Source organism: Pteronotus mesoamericanus, unplaced genomic scaffold (genome assembly GCF_021234165.1).
Source record: "Pteronotus mesoamericanus isolate MK-2021 breed Mesoamerican mustached bat unplaced genomic scaffold, CSHL_Meso_final contig_246, whole genome shotgun sequence".
Classification (NCBI taxonomy): Eukaryota; Metazoa; Chordata; class Mammalia; order Chiroptera; family Mormoopidae; genus Pteronotus; species Pteronotus mesoamericanus.
Window position 1 is genome coordinate 2,662,809 of NW_026555104.1, and position 23,797 is coordinate 2,686,605.

The 23,797-nt window shown below is 49.3% G+C and overlaps 1 protein-coding gene across 2 annotated transcripts in view; it reads right to left on the reverse strand.

Moving 5' to 3' along the window:
- Positions 1 to 3,397: 3,397 nt before the first annotated feature.
- Positions 3,398 to 23,797, reverse strand: part of RGS9 (regulator of G protein signaling 9) — a 52,031-nt gene continuing 31,631 nt past the window's right edge. For both annotated transcript variants that reach the window (XM_054572918.1, XM_054572917.1), the window contains exons 10-19: positions 22,377 to 22,406; positions 21,604 to 21,665; positions 20,715 to 20,828; positions 20,203 to 20,318; positions 16,861 to 16,948; positions 14,919 to 15,057; positions 12,398 to 12,483; positions 9,573 to 9,690; positions 3,817 to 4,301; positions 3,398 to 3,554 (exon numbers count right to left, since the gene is read on the reverse strand). In XM_054572918.1, coding sequence (XP_054428893.1) covers positions 3,419 to 3,554; positions 3,817 to 4,301; positions 9,573 to 9,690; positions 12,398 to 12,483; positions 14,919 to 15,057; positions 16,861 to 16,948; positions 20,203 to 20,318; positions 20,715 to 20,828; positions 21,604 to 21,665; positions 22,377 to 22,406 — 1,374 coding nt within the window. In that variant the 3' untranslated portion in view covers positions 3,398 to 3,418. The remainder of the gene's footprint in view (positions 3,555 to 3,816; positions 4,302 to 9,572; positions 9,691 to 12,397; positions 12,484 to 14,918; positions 15,058 to 16,860; positions 16,949 to 20,202; positions 20,319 to 20,714; positions 20,829 to 21,603; positions 21,666 to 22,376; positions 22,407 to 23,797) is intronic.

The window sequence follows — 23,797 nt, forward strand, 5'->3', positions numbered from 1 at the left end:
GGTCTTTAAAATATGCACACTTTTTAACCCAGTGATCCTTTTGTTTTTTTGTTTGTTTTTGTCCTGGGAAGGTACTTGAGGTGCACAGAGAAAAATACACCAGGATATTCAGTACAATATTGTTTTATGAAAAACAGGAAACAATTTAGTAGTCAAACCATGATACAAGCATAATGTATTAGTTTTCTATGGCTGCTGTAACAAAGTGCCACAAACTAAGTGGCTTAAAACAATAGAAATTTATTCTTCCATAGTGCTAGAGGCCAAAAGTCCAAGATCAAGGTGTTATTAGCATCCCGGGCAGCTTGGGGGGGCTCTGGGGCTGAGGACAGGAGGACAAAGCATACAAGAGAGACCTAGTCCCGCCTGCTGCCACCACCTCCTCCCCAACCCCACCAACCCAGAGGAAAGAACCTGCCTCAAAGTTCCCTCTTCCCTCTTTTCCGACACAGGTCTCTGAGTTTTTAAGGGGAAATCCCAGCCACCTCCCTTTGGGGATCCATGAGCCTTGGACTCCCTCTTCTGGTGAAGTGTGAGGAGGAGATTGTGCCCAGAGCGGAGGGCTGGGTCTCTGAGGCCAAGAGGAACAGATGTCCCACGTCTACTCACTGTCCCCAGCTCACCTTCTGGGCACCCAGGGGCCTCAGAGTACTTGGCTGGTACAGACTCCTTAAAAATCCTTCTTGTCTTTTCTAGCAAATGAACAAGGGACATACCATCTCCTCTCAGGCTCAATGAATTCATGGCCTCAAGTGGGCCACCAAGTGTCCCTCCTCACAGGGCAAAGAGACAACCACTTTAGGACTCCTGGAGAAATTGTTCTGCTCATAGATACTCAACAGAAGGAAAGTAAGCACATTCCTGAAATTTTGACAAATATGAAGGAATATTAAAATTGGGTGTTTTCTGTCTCCATTTCTGCTGTGGTTCCAAAGGCTGAAAATACAACAGTAAGTACCAAGCACTTTGCGGGGTTCAAACGAGATGCTTAACACATTGGCTGGAGTAACCTAAGCTGTAAAAAAAAAATCCCAGTCCTCTACCTCCAGAGCTTCTGACATGATGGACAGGATGGAACTGGGTGTGTCCTGGGCACTGGGAGCTTTCGAGGTTCCCCAGAGGATTCTGACGTCCAGACAAGATGGAGAATCATCACACCAGTGATGAGAAGACAAGTGAAGAAAAAAGATAAAAATATATTGGGCCCTGGATTTCCTCCCCTGCCTGAACTCCCCTCGCCCTGGATGATTCTTGCCTTTGGACAATGAAGTAACAAATGCAGAAACTCCTTCGTGTTTGAACTTCCTTCTAGGGACTCTTAGTCACTAAACTTTAGCCTGGACCTCAGTTACTCCAACCAGAGTCCTGCAGGCCTTGGTCATTGGTTCATGAGATCCACGTGGGCTCTTTAAGATTCTGGGGGCTTAGGAGCAAAGCCCCATAACACTAGTATGCAAGTTCAGGGCTGAGATTCTCCTTATTTCCAGACACACCAGCTGCTGGTAGGCCAAGGGTATGAATTGCTTTGCCTTCGATCTCATTTTAGACCAGTTTTATAAATAAAGGCATGAAATTAATTGGCCCACTCACCTTCCAAGAGAGACCTGGCCAATTTCATTTACTCTCTGGGAGAAATGGTTCTGGAGCCCTAGATGAGTGAGTCTTTGTGAGCCATTGGGGTGGATTCTGCAGAATCTAAAACGTGATGCTCTTTCCCTGGAGAAGCCCCTGTTTTCCTGCAGGGTCAGCAAGTGCCGCTTTCGGCCATGCACCTACCCACCACGCGTCTTTAGAAGAAAGATGAGAGATGGCTCAGTGGCCCCAGGATTCAAGTAAGGTAGGCTGTCTGAGGTTAAAATCAAATGTGGGGCTCTTATGTACTAATTGAATTCTGAGAATTCTGGGAGTTAAAGGGGAGGGGCATGATGAATGGTCAGGAAAACCTCTTGAATTTTTTTTTCTCATGACAACATTCCATGCATCTTTTAAGAAATGTTTTACTCACCATGGAAAAACCTCAATCCACTGCCCCATCCAAATATGATCCCAGTAGGACCCTTCAGGGAAAACCTTCGGGGCTTTGGGCAGAAACAAGTGACATGGGCAGATGCCCAGCCTCACAGGGCATAACCTACCATTTAGCTCAGGGTCCCTCAGCAGTGGCACTGACCCTGGACCAGGTAATCTTCTGTTGTGGAGGGATAGGGGGCTGTCCTGTGCATTGTAGGGTGTTTAGCTGCATCCCCGGCCTCTCCCCACTAGGTGCCAGCAGCTTCCCCAGCCAGCCTTGACGACCAAAACTGCCTCCAGTCACACTGCTCAGTGTCCGCCGGGGGCAGGGTCGTCCCTGGCTAAGAACCACTGCTGTAGATGCATGCCGTGAAGCAAGGAGTCACAGCTGCATGCCTGGGGACTAGCACAGTGCCTGCCTCGTGGTTGGGGCTCCGTAAAGACTTGCTTAGTGAATAGCTACAGAAGAGTTTGGAGGGGCACACCAAGGCCCAGACCTGCAGAGGTGCCCACTGGCTTGGTACAGCAGTCATGACAATGAGTGCTCAGGTCTCCTGCTGCAGGAGCCTGTGGACCCATGGCCAGCAGCATGTCTATGCCAGGGCCAGGCTTCCCTCAGGTACTCCCAGCCTCTGACCTTGTCTAACAGGGGTACTAATGCAGAACCATTCCCGCAAGACACAGGACCCCTCCAACAGTGACTTTGGCTGAGGGACTCCCTGACCGCCTGGCCAGAACTCTCTCCCCCTGCCCACTCCTCTTTCCCCAGAGGTCATCCTGGCATCACGACCCCCTTCTCCAGCTCCTGCTCTTGTTCTTCACAGGGGTGTCCCCAAGAAATCTCTTGCCCATCTAACCCCATATCGGTATCTGCTTCTTGGTGAACCTGAACAACACCCCTGACATTCTAGAAGGATACCTTTCCCCAACCCCCTTCCTGTGTGATGTCACACACTAGGGTATCCCTCTGGCGAGCATTGTTGATAAAGGCATCATGCACAAACCAATTTAGGCAGGGAGTGAGTTCTTTGTCAAACAAACAAATAAGCAAACAAAGGAGACATGAGTTTAACTCATTAATAATAGGTCATAAATACCTAAGACACATGCTTACACTTCAACCCAAGAAACTCTTACAATCAACCTTTTATTGGTTTTAAGGCAGCAAGTCATCTGATCCACGTGCCTTTCTTCTGTCCAAAGGAGAGAAGGTCGGGGGCAGGGAGGGAGTTGGCCACTGGGAGTCCAGACAAAGCACTCTTCCCCCAAACCCACCCCGTCTTGGCTCTCAGCCCCCAAGTATGAAATTAATGCACATTGGTTTGGGAGCGTGTCCCGTGGCCCAAACCAGCAGAGTCTGCCAGGAGTGCTTTCCTGATCCAAGGCCCCTGGCTCGGCCAGCTTTTCCCTAGGCCAGGCTCTCCCAGGGGCAGATGACCTCCTTCTTGACAGCCCGGTCACCCGATTCTCCTGTTCCTGTGTCCTCTGAGTCCATCAGGCAGGTGCCATTCTCCATACACACATCCATTTTGATCTGGAAAAAGCTTCAGACGCAGGAGAAAGCCAGTGGAGGGGTTGCAGAGGAAACACCAAATAGGAAGAATCAATATACTTGCACACCTACAGACATGTGCGCACATGTACACACACAGGCACAAACATGTGTGCACATGCACATGCCACGGACACATGTGTGCATGCATACACACATGCACACCACAGACATGTGTGCACACATACACCCATGAGCATGCCCACAGGCATGTGTGCACACACATGCACAGTACAATCCCCTCTGGTTCTTACTTTGTCACCCTCCTGGATTTGAGCCGTGGCAGCTGCTGACCCACATCTCCCAGGGGCTGCACCTTCCCGTGGGACACAGCGGGGCACTTGGGCGAGAGCCTGGCAAAGATCGGAGAAGCCAAACAGCCTCGTCTCAGAAAACTGCCAAAGGACTGAGCCATGCGGGCCTTGGGAGGGGCTGTGGGCAGGGGCTGGAGCCCGGGGCAGTCGGTGGAGGCCTCGCTGGGGAGAGCGTTTGAGGGTCCTTGGCGGACACTGGATCCACTGGCCTCCGCCTTCTGCTCGGAGCCCAAGGAGCTCTCCACATCCACCCTAATGGGTGAGGGGCAGACGCTGTTGCTGGGTCTTCGCATGAAGCGGCCTGGCGAGGGGAAGGGCTTCCTAGGGGAGCGGCAGGAGGGAGAGAAGGGGCTGGAAGGAGAGGGGGGCACGCAGGTCCCAGTGTACACGGCCAGGTGGGGGCTGGGGGCGGCGTGCTGGCCAGGCTGCGGGGGAGGAGAGAGAGAGCTCAGAGTGAGTTGAGTGAGTGGTCAATGGGCCCAGGGGCTGCCCTCTGCTAACCTATCCCCTGCGGTGCCCAAAGCACAGGCCTGGCATGCCTATCCCCTGGGAAGTTGGAAAGGGTGCCCAAAGCCGCTTGTGACAATGTCATAGCCACTCAGGGGCCTCCTATCAAGGAGTCTGCCTGTCCCCAAGCGCTGGCTGTGGTCCCCAGGCTTAAGCACTTGCATCCCAGGGCATAGACTGGGCTTTCTCCAGGCCTGAGGTGTTGGGTCGTGGCCAGGTTGAATTTCCAGTCACCCCTCAATTCCAGTCCCCCGATGAGCAATGTGTAGTACTTGCCACATGCCATCGTTCCTTCTCTATCCTTGGTTCCCAACCGACGGACTGGAGGCATGTAAAGCATTTTTAATAGGGTGACAGAGGTGGCAGCAGAAGCCCCAGCGTGTGCCTGGCTGCCTCTTCCACACCTGAGACCACCCAGTTTGACCTGAACCCGTACCTGTGTCCACACTGAGCAGAGCAGGGGGACGGCCTGCACCCAGCGCTTCCCCATGCCTCCTGGGGGCAGAGCAGGGCGGCCGGGAAAGGAGCTGAATGTGGAGCCTGGCCCAGCCAGGAGGGAAACAGGAAATACGGGGCAATGAGGTCACTCATTAAAGAAAAAGTGTCTCGCCCTCCCTGGGCCACCACGGCCCCAGGGCCCATTGGGGCACGAGGCCTGGGTCATGCCTCAGGCATGTTTTCAACAGCCTGAGAGAGCTCTGGCTGGGCTGGGAAGTTAAAATTGGAATTTGGGGGGAGGAGAAGAAAGCCCAGCAGGCCACAGTGGACTTTGCTGTGGGGTGGGGATGAGGTCCCCATTCTCTCCCAACTGCTTCCTGGAGTTCAAGGTCAAGCGAGATTCCGCAGTGAAAAAGCAACTCCAAGCCACTGATTCTGCTTCATTGCTCAGCTACCCACAGGTCAACAGACCAGACCAGGGGCTATTGGGTAGTTACACTAAGCTGAATGGTTGTTATTGTTAATATGCAGTGAGAACTTAGCAAATGCAAGGTTCTGGGCTGAGCACTTTATGCGGATTATTGCATTTACTTCCCAGAGCCACTCAGAGAGGGAGCTAACTATTATTACACCCATCTTACAAATCAGGAAACCAATACTTAGAGAAACCAAGCCCCCGGGACACGCTGCTGGGAACGACGGGGAAGGCTTTGAACCAGGTTCACTGACTCCCTAGCTTGCACATGTGACTGCTAGCCGGATGTCTCATCAGAATCACCCAGGGTGCCAGTTACAAAGGCACATCCCGGCCCCACCCCAGACCCACGGAAGGAGACTCGCAGGGCATGTGATTCAGGGAAAGCATCATCTAACTGAGACCCAAGGTGGTCGTTGTGTCCGGTAAGTTTGAGGAGCTCTGAGCTATGCTTCTAATGCCTCCTTTCTGTGGGGACATAGTTTCCAGTAGGACAGTGTGCAAAGAAGGATAACAATAGGTGGAGGGAGAAGCTGGGCCCTGAATAAGGGTTGGGAGACGGCTGTTAGCTGAAAGAGTAAAGCCTCATAATTTATTAGGCGTCTACTGTGTACTCGGTATACTACAAATCTATAGATGCCTCATTTTAGAGAACAGAATATTGAGGACCAGAGGGGTTCATTACTCTCCCTAGGTTCTCACAGCCAATCGGTGAGTGTGATATGTACAAGAGAATTCCAAAGTGACCCCCAAGAATCCTGCCCCTGCCCTTTGTGTGGGTGTAAACTGTAAATGCTATTGAGAGGCACCCCCATGGTCAGGCTACGTGATAGGTGAATTTAAGAAAGGACTATTAGAGTGAGCCTAACCTTATCACATGGCATCCTTCAAATCGGAGTCTAAAGGCCAAAAATAAAAGAGAGGTCTGAAACATGACAGGAATTCAATGAGGGAAAAGCTCTCCACTTTCTTGGCTCTGAGATGGAGGGTGTCTGCATGGCAAGGAACTCGGACAGCTTCTAGAAGCTGAGAGCAGCCCCCAGCAAACAGCCAGTAAAAAACCAGCACCTTCCATCCCACAATGAGAAACTGAATCCTACCAACAATGTGAGCGAGCTTGAGAGCAGGTTCCCAGCAGCTTCCGGGTAAGAACACAGCCTGGAGACACCCCAGTGGGGGGGCCATGAGCAGAGACCCAGCGAGGCTCACCTGGCCAGCCATGAGCTGGTAAACAGAGGGTGGCTGTCTGTGCTAATTTGTTAGGTGGCAACAGAAGCTAACAGTGGCTGAATGAGAATTTGACCCCAGTGCTGTGTAACCCCAGCACCCTTGCTTTTTCTGCTGATCCTTGTTGCCATCCCACTGCTTTCAGGGTTTGGATAGGACTTGGGGTCCCGGAGAGTGGATCAAAACACCAAAACTACGAAATAAGCGTTGTTATGAGACCTAAAGAGATGTCAAAGTGCTCCTCCCTGAAATAATTGACTGAGAACACCCCATACTACTTATTCAGAATTTGTGACAAACTCTTGTTATAATCCCCACTTTACAGATTAAAAAAAAAAACCAAAAAACAAAAACTGAGGCTCATGGAGATGCAACTTAATCAAGATCATACAGCTTGTGAGCCACTCCACACGCCCCTACTCACCCAGTTCTTTGCCCTGTTCCCCATCCCACTCCCCACCCCATCCCGGCTCCTTCTCTTTTCCAGGATGAATGACAGTACAGGTAAGGGAGGTGGCCACTGTCCTGCTTCACTTACCTGGCCTGAGAGGGTCCTTTCTTCGGGGCAAATAGCCATTAGCCCAGTTGGCCCTGGACATTCTAAGCAGGATGCTTTTTCCACCCCGACCCACCATGACCTTGGCCTCTCTTACAGAGGCCTGGGGCTTGCACCTGGAGACCCAGCCCTTCCGGCCGATGCCACCCCCGCCATTGGTGTGAAGCAGCAAAGCAGTGGCATGCAAGGCACATGGCAAAGAAATGGGACACACCAGAGACACAGTGAAGGAGAGCTTGGTTTTGTTTTGAGCTGTGCTGTTTTATTATGCAAGGGAGCCAAGGGAAGTGGGGGGAGGAGCATGAAATGGAGCAGGTATGTTGACGTAAGGACACAGTCACAGGTTTTTAATGAAAGGCAAAGCAGATGGCGCAAAGAGATGCAATTTGTTTTCCATCCAGAAGCTGAGGGAGAAGCCAAATGAGACCTCATGGCCACCTGAACCCAACTCCCAGGGAGCAGGCAGGCGGGGAGAGGGCTGCACTCGGGTCCAGCATGCAGTGGGCACAGCCACCCCCTCCAGTCCCTTCTCACTCACCCTTCCCTCACTGGCCCCAAAAACAAATGAGCCAAGTTGGTCCCATGAGAAAAATCATTTTGCTTACATGAAACCTCTTGGTTTCTTGCAACAGTCTAAAAAGTCCTCGATGACCTGGCCCTGCCCAACTCTCTTACCTCATCTCGTACCACTTCCCCCTTGTCCGCAGGCTCCGTCCCCCTGGTGTTTCCATTCACTCCGAGCCATTTCCCACTGCTGGGCCTTTGCCCATACAGTCCCCTCTGCCTGGACAGGTCTCCTGCCTAGCCCACATTCGTTGGGTGGCCAACTCTTTCCATCATCTGCTTATCTGTCGCCACCTTGGAGAGGCCTCCGTAACCTACACACCCCCTCATCTTGCCAACACAGTGCCATATCTATTTCCTTAATAACACTTTCAACAAGTTTGGCCATATATGTGTTTGTGTTGTTGATTGTAATCATGGCCCCAATTCTTTACCTGCCCCCCCACCTCCATGCCCTCTGCTACGAGACTTTGAAATTTTTCTCACTGAAGAGATGGAGTTGATTTTCCCACCCCTTGATTCGAAGGTGGCTCTGTGTCTCGTTCTGGCCAATCAAATGAGCTGGAAGGGACCATGTGCCAGTTCCTAGCTTACCCCTCAAGAACCTTACATGTTTCCACTCAGTCCCTTGCCATCCCCATAGCCTGCTGCATAGGCTCGGCTATTGAGGGATGGGACATGTGAGGCAGAGCAGCAGCATCCCCCTCATCCCAGCCTAGGCCACCACAGATCAACCCCCAGGCAGGGGAGTGAACTCCACCAAGATCAACAGAGCTGCATAGATGACCCTATACACATAAGCAGTAAACACTTATGATCACATGCCACTCTAGCTTTGTGGTTAGTTGTTATACAGCAATAGCTACCTGATATAGTTGGCTTCATTACTTTTGTCAGTCCCAGTCTATAAGCTCCCTGAGATAGGGACCATCTCTATTTTATTCTCCAATGCCTGGCATATAGTAGGTACTCAGTAAACATGTTGAATGAGTGAGTCTTCTTGCTGTGCAACATGGCTCAGCGACCTGTTTTATCACCTTTGCCTTCTTACACAGGTGTGTGGGGCAAGCCTGCCTTCACAAATTACCTTGTCGCCCTCCCAAGGTTAGAGTTTGAATTGCCCTCTCCTCCACCCCGGCCACAGGGCTGGCCTAGTCTACAGCTACAGAGAAGGGAAGCACTAATGTCTGGGCAATATCCAAGAGTATTATCTTTGGCCTTGGCTCCTTTCAAAAATGATGCAGATATCAACCATCTCCCCTCCCATGAATGAAGACATCAACCCCTTCCTTCTTTATCCAAAACGATGCTCCTCTGAAAGCCATTTCACCTTGACCACTCTGGGGGTGTCCAGTGACGTACATCTCTAGGGAAACCTTGCAACTAGTCCCTTGGCAGGGTCTGCAACTGCTTTAAAAGCAAAGTCTAAACTGGAGAGATGAGGATGGAATGAGGCGCTTCACTAAGCTATCTGAAACAAGTGTGCCTGAAAGAGCTATGCCTGGGAGGGGAGGGGAATGCTGGGAGGTCTTCTCTTTAATTTTCCAAAGCAAATGGTGGAACACAAATCAGCCAGTTTTCTCTGATTCTCACGACAAGAACCCCTTACGGTAAGATAGGCGGTCACATGGCAACTGAGTCAGGAGCCCTGCCTCCACCGCGGCCGATCCTGCGCCTGGGTTGTTGGAGTGAGAGAACTAGCTCAAGTTGCTGTGGTATCGGCAATCCCACCATGAAGGAAGTCAGAGGGATTTGGGATGAACCTGTCTACCCCAGGGCCCCACTGATGGAGAATGGACTCTTCTAGGCTCTGCCCCTGCCTTTGTTGCCTCTCCCAAGGGCATGCCCCCACCACGCCCAGGAACTGTAGATTTATTTAGGAGGCAGCTCTCTTTTGAGTTGGCTCCTACGGTCCAGCTTGCTCATGACCTGGGTGATGTCCACTGTGTTGGCTGCCTCTCGAGCCTTGGCTTCCTCCTCCAGCTGCCTCAGGACTACGGGGCTCGGGCTGGAGCGCAGGTGACGTCGCATAAATGGGAGACTGGAGCTGGAAGGAGGGACAGGATTGGTGGTTAGCAGAAAGCCACAGGTTTGCTCAACAGTGACCCCACACCACCTGTTTTGGAGGCAGGGCTGGAAGGTCAGAATCTGGACTTGTTCCCTCCTTCTCCTGGTGGACGTCAGGTGGGGCTCTCAGAGGTGGGTCCAAACTTAGTTCTTTTCTCTGCCCTTGGATCATGGGACCAGAGTGATTCCCAGCTGCCACCAGATTTTAGGAGTCGGAGCCTTCTACAGAGGTTAGACATGGATTCCCGGGACCAAACTCTCTCGACCATGGTCTTGGAAGCCAGGATAAAGCTCCAGGTGTCTGACTGATACGGGGAATAGTAAGCAGGTAAACAACCCAGGGGCTTTGAAAACAAGCATTTTAGCAGCAACAGTAGACTTAAAACCTAGGGCCTCCCCAAGTTTCTGGACTACGTAATCCACAGAACTCCTTATCTACCCCAGGGAGGAAGAGGGTCCCTAACACTACACCGTGCCTGATAGTGGGTCTCCCACCAGCCCTGTCAATGGAAGGCTTAGAGCTCAATTTAACTCATTCTGGAAAAATTAAGTTTTACACATTTTCTTACACCTGCAAATCATGGAACGAACTCACACTCACCCCAATCCCACACAGTTGCAAGCTGGGCTTCACACATTAGAAAAGCGTCCCCATGTATATTCCCACTCCCAGAAGCAGGGACCACATCGCTCCACTCCAGCACAAAGCCTAGCGCTGCCCCTGGGGCCCAAAGCTGCCGCAGCCCTCGAAGTGCTCCGGGTGCCCGAGAGACGGTCCCAGCTGACCTCTCAGGTCTGCCTCGACTCACACAATGTCTGGAGAGAGCAGTGCGAGCCTCCTCTTCCTTCCCCACTACTTGCAGACAGAACTTGTGGAGCGATTATGGCCCTTTCTTGTGGCTTAAAGGGGAAGCTTTCAAATCCCCAGGGACACTGAACTCCCTTCCTTACCAGGTAAACCTAGAAAAATAGCACCACAAAGACCTCCTTTCTCTCCTTTTCATAACAGTGCCATTATCCTCAAGAAGGAAACCAAGTTGGGGTTTTTTTTAAAGCACCTTTGATAAAGGCTCTGGTCCAACCACCCCGCTTTTAAATTGACTGGAGATACCGGATGAGAGCCCAGCGTGGGCTGAGCCGGCAAATGGAACATTTACTAACGAAGCAGGGACAGGACTCGCGTTGGCGCTGGGAAAACCTCCGCCAAAGTCCCACGTCTTTGTTCAAGCTGTCGTTTGGTTACTCTGTTGAATCCTCAGTCCCCACAGAGTGGTGATTTTCAACCTGTGAGCCGCAAGGATATTTAAACCATGCAACACCTGACTGTTTAGTTAGGAGCACTGACCTCTGATTTCCCTTAGGTTGTCAAATTTTTAAAAATGACAACACCCAACACAGTAATAGCCCACCAGTGTGATTGCTGGGTCTTGAACCATAAGTATATAGGTCATATAATAGAGTTGCATCTTATTGGTCATGTCACATAATAAAGTTGTATCTGATTGGTTAATTGTTGGTAACAGGATTTCTGTTTATATACAAGTGTAGGCTCCTGATTTTTTTCAGACAAGATCGAGCGCATTCCGGGTGGTATGGCCGTAGACAGGCACCTGATTTTTTCAAAAGTCACTTTGGAGCAAAAAGGGTGGGTGATTACTACTATTATATTTTTGTAAATCAATCAAAATTGTACCAATTTTTGTAAGATCGGCAAAAAATACATTTTGTGTGTGCCACAGCATTTTAGTAATGAGTTTATATGTGCCATGAGCTGAAAAAGGTTGAAAATCGCTGCCATAGAAGTTCCCTTCCACCAAAAAGAAAAGAGTCCCAACTGCCCCCTCAGAACATTATTCCATCCTTTGCCCAGGGCCTCTGCCAGGTGAGACCATCTGCATCTCCAATGAGGAAGGTGAGCGTGAAGAAGCTCACTACAGACACTGAGAGGAGTCACCAAGAATTCCTAGGATGTCGCTCTTTGCTTCCCCTTAGCAGTCTATCATTTTTCTTGGGGTGCAACCTGCTATAAGGTCTTGGGACATTGCAAGGGTACACGGATGTGGCTAATTTAATCCCTATATATCAGTTTGGAGGTGGAGAAATGTAGCAATTAAAAAACAGATGCGTTGCAAAAAAAATAAAATAAAATTTTTTTTATTAGGAAGAAAAAAACATTTGTGGTAAGTGTAATTATGAGTCTGATAAGACTCTTTCCAGGCCTGGCTGGTGTGGCTCAGTGGATTGGGTGCCAGCCTGTGAACCAAAGGGTCACCTGTTCAATTCCCAGCCAGGGTACATGCATGGCTTGCAGACCAGGCCCCCAGTAGGGGGTGCATGAGAGGCAACCACACCTTGATGTTTCTCTCCCTCTCTTTCTCCGTCCCTTCCCCTCTCTCTAAAAATAAATAAATAAATAAAACCTAAAAAGGAAAAAGAAAAAAAAAAGACTCTTTCCAACCAGGACAAGGGAAACGAAACTTACTGGCAATAATGAATGAGGAAACCTTGCTAGAGCAACCTCAGGGCATTTCAAAGCCAATGAGGCAATCATACCCTGAGAAATACCTCCCAGTCCCCACTGTTTTCATCAGAAACGTATCTCAACCACAGCCATTGGGGCAGAGAGACCTCAACTTCTCTGAAAACAAAACATCAAGCAGCCAGCAATTACAGACCCTTCCACTTGCCTTCTCTTGGTGGTCTCCTGGGGTTCGATAGCTTTGGCCAGCATTTCCTTATAGATTGGAGATTTCAAATAGCGAGCATAAGAATCCTGGTGGGAGCAAGAGAAAACCCATAATTATGAGAGGGAAAGTGTTGAATGAGATGAACACGTTCGCTATTTTCAAGCCCTCCCTCAGCAATTAGATGAAGGTTGGAAGAATTCGTCTCCTTGTATGAAAGGCATTTCAGTGTGTCTCCAAAGCAATGGATCTCAAGTGTGGTCCCCAGACCAGCAGCACGAGTTTCACCTGGCAATGTGCTAGAAATGCACATTCTCAGACCCGCCCAGACCTACTGAGCCAGAAACTCTGGGGGTGGGACAGTCCAGGTCTGAACAAGCCTCCAGGTGATCCCACTGCTCTTCAGGTTAGATCATCGCAGTCTAGGGCCCCCACCCCAGAATCCATGTTGGGGGTTCTTCCATGGAGCGAGCGTGAAACACGAGGACACCTGTGGCCGTCTGTCACACCCAATACCTTCTTCAAGGACAATGAGCAGCCATGAGCATGGAGCCCACTTAAAGCCTGCCAACTTCCCTTTCGCCCTGAACTGAGATAGAAAAGCAAGAGAAAATCCAACCAAGACCCAGGCTCAGACTCCTCAGAGCGTGGATGTGTCCTGGGACCCCGGACAGGCTCGGAGCAGTCATTCCATGAATGTTTGCTGCTCCCAAGCACACTCGGAACAGCTCTAGTCACAGCACACGGGGGACAAAGCCCGCGGCGGCAACCAGGGATTGGGAATTGTTTTTATTTATGGAAGGAGGACCATTTTAAGGATGGAGAGGTGGCAGTAACCGCTATAAGAACTAGGAGGGAATGTGGGAATAGGGATTAGGGAGCCATCCAGTTGTGCTGAGTTTATTATTGTAGGAAATACCCTGTCGTGACATAGAATCCAATAAGCATACTGGGGTGGGTAGGTTTACAGTTGTTTGTGTGGGAAAGACATGCAGGTTATGAGTATTACAATCTCTCTATTAACTGTGTCTGAGCTCTCACAACCGTAAACCTGCCGTTGTCCACCCCTGTATACGTCATTATTCAGTTAACGATGATTCCGTTTTATTCCGGCTAGCAGCTGACTCCCACAGCTGTCTCCCTAAAAGGCTGTATGAAAACCACATTTTTAAGAATCAAAATGTATTTTCAAATACATTTAGGAAGACCGTTAGTAAAAAAATTCTGCTGTAAATCTTCTTGTAAGGTAAACAACAGAAAAGCCCACAGCTGAGAAATAAATGGCAAAAAATGGCTAATCTGGCTTATTGAAAATTTTTTATAATTACATATTTTCAAAGCAAAGTAAAACTATTCCTTTACAATGTAGTAAGCTTAAAAGACTAAACCAAAGAACTATAATAAGGGAAATTAATAAAAAATGCCATCCACTCAAACCTACACCATGTAACAAAGTTTCTAGAGATACTTTGCCCTCAAAGGAATAACTGTTGTGTGAGAAGCTGAAGCTGCTGAAGAACACCTCGTCGGACATGGCACCAAGTAGCAACCACGCTAGACAACTTCTCCAAGGCCAAGTCTGAGCCCCAAATTCTAATTTTTTAAAAAGGTGATCGAAATAACATTGTGATCGCTATGTATGGTGCCAGGTGGGTACTGGAAATATTGGGGGGGACACTTTGTAAAGTATATGATTGTCTAACCACAATGCTGTTCACCTGAAACTAATTCAAAATACTATTGAATATAAACTGTAATTGAAAAATAAAATTTAAAAAATAACAATTATTAGAAATTAAAAAAATAAAACAGTAGTAGATACGATGTAACTTTTGTATCAAAGAAAGTAAAAAAATTTAAGCGATTAATTTTCTCTCAGGTTCCCTTTTAAAACAATGTTCCGAAAATTCCCACCATGTTCATTTTTTATTAATAATAATCCTGGAGGCTGCCTGAATTCTCACAGAGTGGTGCCATAATCACACACACTAACCTCTCGAATGTGTCACATTTCCCTGGGGCCGGAGCCACCAGAGCTGCCGCCATTCTACAGTGGAGATTAAGGGCTTTGGACTCAGGCAGACACCGCAGGGGAGACCCTGAGCGAACCACTGGACTCCGGAGAAGCAAGGCCCACCTTGAGGATTGTCTTTGATACAAAGTCTGTTCTTTGCCCAGCGACTGCACCTTGCAAGCCCTCAGTAAATAATGGTTCTTAGAGCAGAACTATCATTACCAATGTCATTACTGCCTGTGATGCTACAGCAGAGTGAGCGGCCCACAGGAGTGCACAGCACCCACAGGCAGGCATCCCCAGACAGCGAGCTTGGGGGCTCAACGAGGTTCCCGCCCAGGGGACAGGTGGGAGAGAGCTGACCATTTTTGCATGCCTACACCGGCAAAGCAATAGCCACGTCATCTCCCATGTTCCCCAATCTGAGGAATTTCCCAGGTCCCCCTGGAGGGAAGGGCTCCCTGGTCCCTGAGTGTCATCAGCAAGGACCCCCCCGCCACACACACCTACCTTCTTCATGAGCATGTAAATGTGGGTTTGCGCAGCGTCCAGCACGTAGCGGTGGGGGTGCCTCAGCCCCTTGACCGTGATGTCCATGGTTTTACCATCTATGTTGATCCACCGCCTCGCCCCTGGGGCCAGGAATAGCCTGGGGCAGGGAGGGAAATGTTAGCAGAAGAAGCTAAACCAAGTCGGTTAATAAAAAGAGCGCAGCTGCTTGAGAGGGAGGGATTGGCCTGACTCAGGCCGCCCTGTTGAAAGGGGTCCCTTTTTAGGAGACAATAAGAGTTTCAACAGGTTGTCAAGGGACATTTCTTAAAGGCAAGAAAACAGTCACGCCAGTATTGGGAACGTGCGTGCTTCACTTTGGTGTTCTCAATGTCTAGGAGACAGCAAAAACAGATCGGGGGACCCAGCCTCCGACGTAACGCCTCTGCCTTGTTCCTCACCGGGATTCGTGCTGAGCACCCTCCACCCCGGAGCTCCAGGGCCTCTGCTTTCCCTTGGCCCGAGCTAGATGTGTTGGGGATGGGCCTCCAGGCTGAGCTGGGAGGCAGCCCAGCACGCCAGTGCCCAGGGGTCTGATGACCTGGGCATCCTTGTCAATGGTCCCAGTGGGAACCCAGCTCGCCACACTGCCTGCACCCTGTGGCTCAGCCTGGGATTTCGGGAGCTCTCCGCATTTCCCACTGTGACCCGTTGAGGGTAAGAAATACTCACATGGGTATTGTGCCACACTCATAAGCTGCACAAGAAAATTTCAGAACTCGGGCTGAGACTACCTAAGTGGGGGGCCTGGGGAGGAAGGAAGCCGATAGAAAGGTGGAGGCAGCAGGCTTCCTTGCAGCAGACTTGGAATTAGGAGCTGGGTGCGGGCCGCTGTATGCGAGGCAGTCAAGCACCGCTGTCCCGGGGAAGGGTGTCATAGGACCTTCCTGGACGCACAACCGCCCCACACCCCCATTTCTCTCGGTGTGCAGACCTTCCCCCTGTGGGAGGAGGTGGGCGAACGTTTGAGAAAGTAGAGGAGCCTCTAAGTCTGAGACCTCAGGTTCCCTCTTCAATGGCGTTAGTGCCTCTCTGAACACTGGGATGGACGATTCTGAGTCCCTTTGAAAGAAGGACACCGGAGGCCCAAGGTGTAAGTGCTGAGAGGCGAGAGCCAGCTGGCCTGCCGCCCAGTGGCTACAGACGGCTGGTTGCCGCCCACATGGTGGCTGGGCTTTGGAAACCTCGGCTGAGGGTGTATGAACTGAACGCACTGGGCCTGCAGAACCCAAGACTGGCTCCCACTACAGCCAGTGCAGGGAGGACCAGCAGGGATGCGGCCACAGCAAGACACAAGCACCCTCCTGGACAGGGGAGGAGGCAGGGCGCAGACGTCAGTGGGGGCCGGGCACGGGGCTCCCCTTCCCTCTCCACCGGCTGTCAGAAGCAGGACTTGCCCTTCTCAACGGATGCCCTAGGCTCTTGCGTAATTGGGAGGGACATTGGCAGGAGAGCCAGGTCTGGAGGGGGACAGACTTATCGCTCCACTGAGCAAGTAAAGGCTAGAGCCAGTAACTGCAAAATAAGAGCAGTGCCCACATTTGTACCCCAAGCTCGGCCCACAGTTCGAGACACCTGGGGGAACCTCCGTTCCCCTCATGGGCCTCACTTCCCTAAGACGGCCGAGGACACTCACCTATTGTCTGTCTCTCTCTCTCTGTGACTCTCCCCCTTTCTCAAACACAACATACACACACACATCCACCTCTCAGGAGACCTAAGGGGGTTTAGTCAAAGACAAAGCATTGTAATTCAGGGCAGCTAGCTTTTTTAACTCCTGAGCACATTCCCCTGGGATCAGGGGATCCTTCCTTCCACAGCAGCAGCAGCAGTGAACTATTTATAGCGTGGCAGGTGTCGGGCGGGTAGGGGGCGGCTCTCCAGCAATGTGGCTAAGCCTCACTTGTAAATCTCCTCCGCTTTCTCCTTGACCTTGGACTGATCTCCATACTTCAGATCCTCACAGGCTTCCCAGAATCCCAGATTCTCCCCTGCACAGGGTGGAGGGGGTCCACGCAGATGAAAGCCAGCCAGGAAACAAGTAGGGAGAAGAAAAAAGAAATGGTTCAGAAATGAGATAGACACAGTTCCCTCGAGTGGTGAATGCCTTCCTTCTACAAAACAAGCCATGGCACACTGGGGGGCGGGACAAAGCAGTAAGGAGCCACACTTACTCCCTGGGCCCGGGAGGGCGTTGTTCGCCTAGGGCCTGCTGTACAGTGTTCTGTGAGACGAACCATTGGCACAGCCACGGTTGCGGCTATACGCGTCTGCTGTGATCACTGCTCTTTCCCCGCGGACACACATCAACCCCCAGAGGCTGCCGTGTTCTTCCTTGTCCCAGCGGTTAGCTGTAGCAAGTGTGCTTGAACAAGTTCGCCTGTGATTGGGCTTGTCAACGTGCATTGCTATGTGGTAGATTTTTTTCATGAAGGGCCCCCTTTACTTTGCTCATGTTCGGTGACTGCATGTGAGCTCTGCCTCCTTTGTGCGCAGAGACTCCGTCCTTTAGAGCACTTCGCAAGGTCCTAAGAGAGAGGCTGCTCGAGCAGCAATGCTGAGAGACTGGCGCTCAGGTCAGGGAAAGCCTGGCCACTAGGGGGACTTAACGGAGCATCACTCACCTGAGCCAGAGGTGGGTGCATATGTATGCATGAGTGTCTGTGTGCATGCATGTGCCCTGTGTGGCATGCATGTGTGCGTGGGCATGCCTTGTGTGTGCATGTGTGTGTGAATCACGGAATGCCTCTGTGTGGGGAAGTGGACAAGAGAAGACCCTACAGCTCCTCTCACAGCATTTTTTAGAAAGCCCCCAGGCATTTCAGATCGAAAAAGGGGACACAGTTCTCGGCCAGTTGACGTCGTCCCAGAACTCTATAGAGGTCCATCCTCCTCAGCCCAAACTTCAGGTGGTTCTCGAGATCGCAGGCATGAGCAAACAGGGGCGTGCAACATGGACCATCTTGCCTATGGCAAAAGGTGGTTCACTGCTTAAGGTTTAAATCAAGTGAGCAATCATTCACACTAGCCAAAGTGGAAACAAACCAAATGTCCATCCATGGAAGAGAGGATAAACAAAATGTGGTATACATATGTACAATGGAATATTATCCAGCCTTAAAAAAAGAACAAAATTCTGGCACAAGGTACCACTTGGAGGGATTATGCTAAATGAAATACGCCAAACACAAATGCACAAGTATCGTATGATTCCACTTGTATGAGGCACCTAGAAATATGAATTCATAGACACAGAAGGTCAAGTGGTGGTTGCCAGGAGCTGGAGGGAGGGGTGAATGAGGAGTTAGTGTTTAATGGGTTCCAGGTGGGGATGATGAAAAAGTTCTGGAGGCAGATGCCAGGGATGGTTGCCCAACAATGTGAATGTACTTGGTGCCACAGAACCATACACTGAAAATGGTTAAAATGGTACATTGTGTGTTATGAATACTTTACCGTGACAAAAAATTAAATGAGCAGGAAAAATGTGTACATGAATGTTTACAGCAGCATTATTCACAATAGCCCAAAAGTGGAAACAACCCAAATGTCCACCAATCGCTGAGTGGATAAACACAATGCGATCTATCCACACTGTGAAATATTATTCATTATTCATGAATAACATTGGAGTGAATAAAGGAATGAAGCATTGCTATATGCTACAACATGGATGAACCTTGAAAACACTGTGCTAAGTAAAGAAGACAAAAGAACACACATTTCATGATTCCATTTATATGGAGTGTCCAAAATAGGCAAATCTATGAAAATAAAAGGTAGATTAGTAGTTGCCTAGGGCTGGGGGTAGGGAGGAAGTGGGGAACAGAGGAAGAGAGGAGAATAGGAACTGATTTCTAATGGGCAAAGGGTTTTTCTTTGAGGGGGTGAAAGTGATCTGGAATTATATAGTGGTAATGGTTGCACTACTTTGTGAATAAACTAAAACACTGAACTGCATATTTTAAAAAGGTATATGGATTATGACATGTGAATTGTATGGTATGTGAATTTATGATATATGAATTTTATCTCAATTTTTAAATGTTTTTAATTAAATGAGAAAACTGATGATTCACCTGTCCTGCTCATACCTGAAACCTCAGAAATGTCATAAAGTGATCACCGAGTGTACTATTTCAATAATGCGGGGGGAAAACCTTTTCCACAGATTTTGTTACTAAGTAATTCCTGGGTAGGATAAACTCAGGGTGTGGTTTGTGACTTTGCCACTAGATGGCACCCTATCCACTCATTCGCGAGTTTCTTCTGTCCAGTGCAGAAAGCACTCCCCTTCTATACCCATCTATAACTGGGTTTTATTATATCATGGCAATTTGCCGTGCTTAGAGAGAAATGTTTTCAAAAATCCATATTATATTGCAATGTGTTGCCTCAGGAGGTCACATGAACTAATGGCATGTCCCAGGGGTTAGTTTCAGGAACAACCCCACGCAGGCAAGTGAGTCTCAGGGAATAAGCAGCTGAGTGTTGAGGCTCAAATGGGATACTCCCCAGAGTGGGGGATTTGGTAAGGAAGCGAATGAACCCCATGAAGTAAATGGTTCAATACAAATGTGGAAGCCAATGGAACACTCAGCCTAATGAAATGGGTCCTGGTCGGACCTTTGGTTTTCCCAGATGTTTCTCAGTGCTGTGTATTTGAGAAGTTGCAAGTGCCTACCATGCAAGACCCCTACCAGAGACAGGGTCTGTCTAAAGCGTGGCCCCACCCATTGCATCAAAAAAAAAAAATCTCACCCTCCTAAGACCCGGATGGAAGCAGACCAGCCGCGCTGTTCTCAATTACTGCCAAGCATTAGAATCACCTGAGGAGCTTTCAAACCTTGAGAAAGTCCACCCCAAATGCAATAAAAAGGAACCTCTGGGGATGGAACCGAGACGAGCATGTTTTAAAATATCCCCAGGTGAGTCGAATGTGCAGCCAGGGTAGAGAAGCACGGAGCTGAGGAACGTCGGGCTGTGAAACAAAAGAGGGAAGCCTGCGTTCCGGCCCCCTTCTTGTCCGGTTTTCCTGAGGTGCTGGGCTCGGGGGCAGTGACCCCAGGATCAGGGTGAGGAAGTGGGGGCCCTGGAGGGGTTGGGGGGCTTAGAAACGTGAGTGACATTAATGTGAGTGAATGAGACTTTCCCCTCAACTGTGAGGCCCTTCGGGAACCTTAGAAGTAAAATCTTTTTTCTCAAAGTAAAACTTAAAAAAAAAAAAAAGAAAGAAAAGACCCACCACTGAATTCTTTCTTGAGGAAGTACTGGAAGCTTTGTCGACCCTTGGGGTCGCGGATCAACTCACTGAAGTTGATGGCCCACCGTTCCACTCGCATCTTGGTTGGGATTTCCACCCTGCGGGGACAATTTATAAATGCACCGCACACCCAGTGGAAGGAGGGTCTGAGCTGGGTGGTGGCCTGGACAGGCTGAGGGGCTTTCGCTCCCCACTAACCTCCCCGAGGCCCATGGCCCTGGGCTCCCCCCAATTCTCCCCCACCCCATTTCTGCACAAATGTACAAGGCAAGCAATCACTTGTTAGGAAAATGCATCCTCGGACAAGTCCCCTGGGCCTCATATTAGGAGCTGGCCACCCCAAGGTGAGAAGGACCTGTTTGTGGTACAGCTCTATGAATATAGAAAAAAAAACCCACACATTGAATTGTACACTTTAAGGGTATGTGTGAATTGTTTGGCATGGGAATAACTCAAAAAGCTCTGTTTAAAAACCCAATATATCAAATACATACAACTTGGCATTTAAATCCCAGAACTGGGTGTCGTCTGTGATCCAAGGATTGCTAGGGAGGCAGCCTGACATGAGGGCGTCATTGGACGAGAACTGCTCACTGTATTTGACGATCCTGAAAAGCAAATGGAAAACGGTTTCCTAGATGTTCAGCCCCCAAGAGTCTACATCGGTGCTCAGGTTGATTGACCAGCGTGCCCTCCTCCTCCTACCTACTTATTACTGTCTTCTTAGGAAAATGCTCGAATAGCACTCAGATTGGCAGGTACGGGACAAAAAATCTGTCCTCATTGTACTTGTAAAATGAAACATCTCCCAACCCAGTCCCTTTTTTTATTTCTCTGTACCTATTTCATCAAAAATACAGTCTCTTGACATTGTATCATGACCCTAAACATTTCTGTGCCTCTCAAATACTGTGCTTGGGGGACTGGGTCAAGGGAGCCTGAATGTTCAATAAACCAAAACTGTATTGCCAATTGATCCTGATTGGATTTTAAATCAAAGACTAATCATGGACATTTAAATAGTACATTGAATCAGTAACATAACCCACAATCCCTAATTAATTGAACGGGCGGGGTTGGGAACACAGGCTATCGGGGTCTCTGTAGGGTCCAGTCCACAAACTCCCCCCACCTCACCACCCCCGCAGCAGTGGATTCCAAGACAGAAGACAGGCTTGTACAGAACCTCACCTACCCTGATTTTGCCTAACCCATGATGAGACCCGGAGACTTGTGCGGAGTGAACAACTAGTAACTTAACCCCCAAGAGACCTCTCTGACCCTCAGAGTTCATGAGGATCTTAAGCTGGCCTTAAAGCAAAAGCTCTCGTCTTGCCTATCTGCTGTTCAGACCTCAGCAAGACCAGCAAGTTAGGAACATACCCTCCAAGGGACACCGAAGACTTCACCGTGGACCTCAGTAAGGCCTGCTGGTAATACATGATCTGGAAGAGACACAGTCATTAAAAGATGCCCAATGTCCCCACCCTTGAGGGTCACTAACACTGATAGTTCCCTGTGACCTCCAGAACTAGAAGCCATCCATCCACCACCGCACACCATTCCATTCCCTCAAGCCAGACACCTCAGTATGCACAGGGTTCAGGCCCACAGTAGATGGGTGACCCCAAACTTCAAATCAGGTGCCTCCTTAACCTGTCATGTGTTGGTCTGGGAAAAGGTACCAACTGGGGAAGAAAAAAAAAAAGTCCTAAAGAGAACTAAACCAAGACACGGGGACTGACGGTTAGCCAAGCCGATCCAACCTCAACGGCCAACGATCACCAGGGCTCTGTCTTGGGCCCTGGCGACAAGAGCTGCCAAATAGCAATCTGCCACCTTGGGCAGACTCTGAACAGCCCTGTCACTGTAGGAACAGGGGCCTGGCTGGGGGCGCAGACACCACAGCCCTTACTCCCTTGTCCCACAGATCTGTACCTTCTGAGGCTGTCACAGCCGGAGTCTCAGCACCAGCCCCATTCGAATGTTACAAAAGAAGCTTTGTCAGTCTCTGCTGTTCATCAATTTGTAAACAATCATTTGAACTTTACACACAGCTTTCATTTCATTACTGAGTGCAGAGCATAAAGCCAAAGTACATATAATTTGTTAGAGGATTTAAAATCGAACTTCCCTAGAACTGGAAGATTAATTACCTCTTTTTTGACAGCAGTGATTGTTTGTTTCTGTAAAACAAAGAAGCCAGTACCATTAAACAGATGTCATTAAATCATTACAGTTCAAAGACTCATTTGAAAAATAAAAATGCATCCCCCATGAGAAAACTACCCATCTTTTCTTACTTAAAAAGACAGAATTTCTCCCATCACTACCACCTCCACTCTCTTCCCCACAACTTTTGGAGAATCAGATGAACTAAGAGCTCTGGTGAAGGGAGGCCTAGGGTTCACCTCCTTAACTTTACCCTGCTTTCCCAAAAACCAAGGTGGATTAAAGGCCAAGTTTGGGACTGGTCCCCGTCTACCGCTATGCCTACAGAACCAGCTGCAATGGAATGAGAGGTGACGATGGGGATGCAGTGTGGAGCTTGAGTGTTTCTTGTCTCACAGGAGAGAGAGCTGAGGGAGTGGTGAGACTCATTCCACAGGCATTCATAACAACTTGACCAACACCACACATGGGGCAAAAAAGTCACACTGCCAAAGATAAAGCATGCGATGAAAAGACTCCAGACCAGTATCTACTGAATGCCAAGTCCCACAGTTGAACTGTAACATGGAAGATCAAATCAGGCCCCACACTCCCACGGCTGAAGCGAGTTCATGTGGGGATACCTCACAGGGCGGCCCCTATCTGGACTTTTCAGTAATGGCAGAGAAGGAATGTCTCCAAAAGGGACCCCACATTTGGGTTCTTAGAAGCTCCTGGACACCGTTCAGACCTGTGTCCTCCTAACATCTTCTACATTCTGACATGCTCTCTTGGTGTCACTTTTCTGCTCCATGCAACTCTGGAGGTTGGGTACAGTTGGTGATTCCAGTCTCAGTGTTCCTAGGTTTAGTTGTGTCCAGAGACTGCTTGGCGCTGACTCTTATACGTCAAGTTGATCGTCTTAATTCCTGGTCACTAACATCCATGCTGCTAAACACAACCAGGTCTTCACTTAGAATAGAGTCAGAAGGCCAAGGAGGACACTATTTTCCTTAGCCAGCTAGCAAAATCACTACTGGCCCATAGCCCAGGAACAAGGGCTTATGGGTCAGGAGGGTCCGATCTAGAACACCACATACTCGTCTCTCTAATCCATGCAGGCTTTTATTTTGCTTCACTAAATTGCTTTTGTCATTGCTTTTCCACAGGAAATCCTTTTCCTGGGTCGGAACTGAGGAGAATTCTCTCAGAAACATAAAGCTCAGGTATGTCTCTTATGTTGGACTCACACATACCCTGACTTCCTCTTCATAGCATTTATCACCATTGTAATTATATCCCTCTCTGTGTGACTCTTTGTTTAATATACAAATCACCAAGTAGGCACCGTTAAGAGCAGGGCAATCGTGTTTATCTTCCCCAACATAATATTTGGTGCAGAGTAGATTGCAATAAATATTGAATA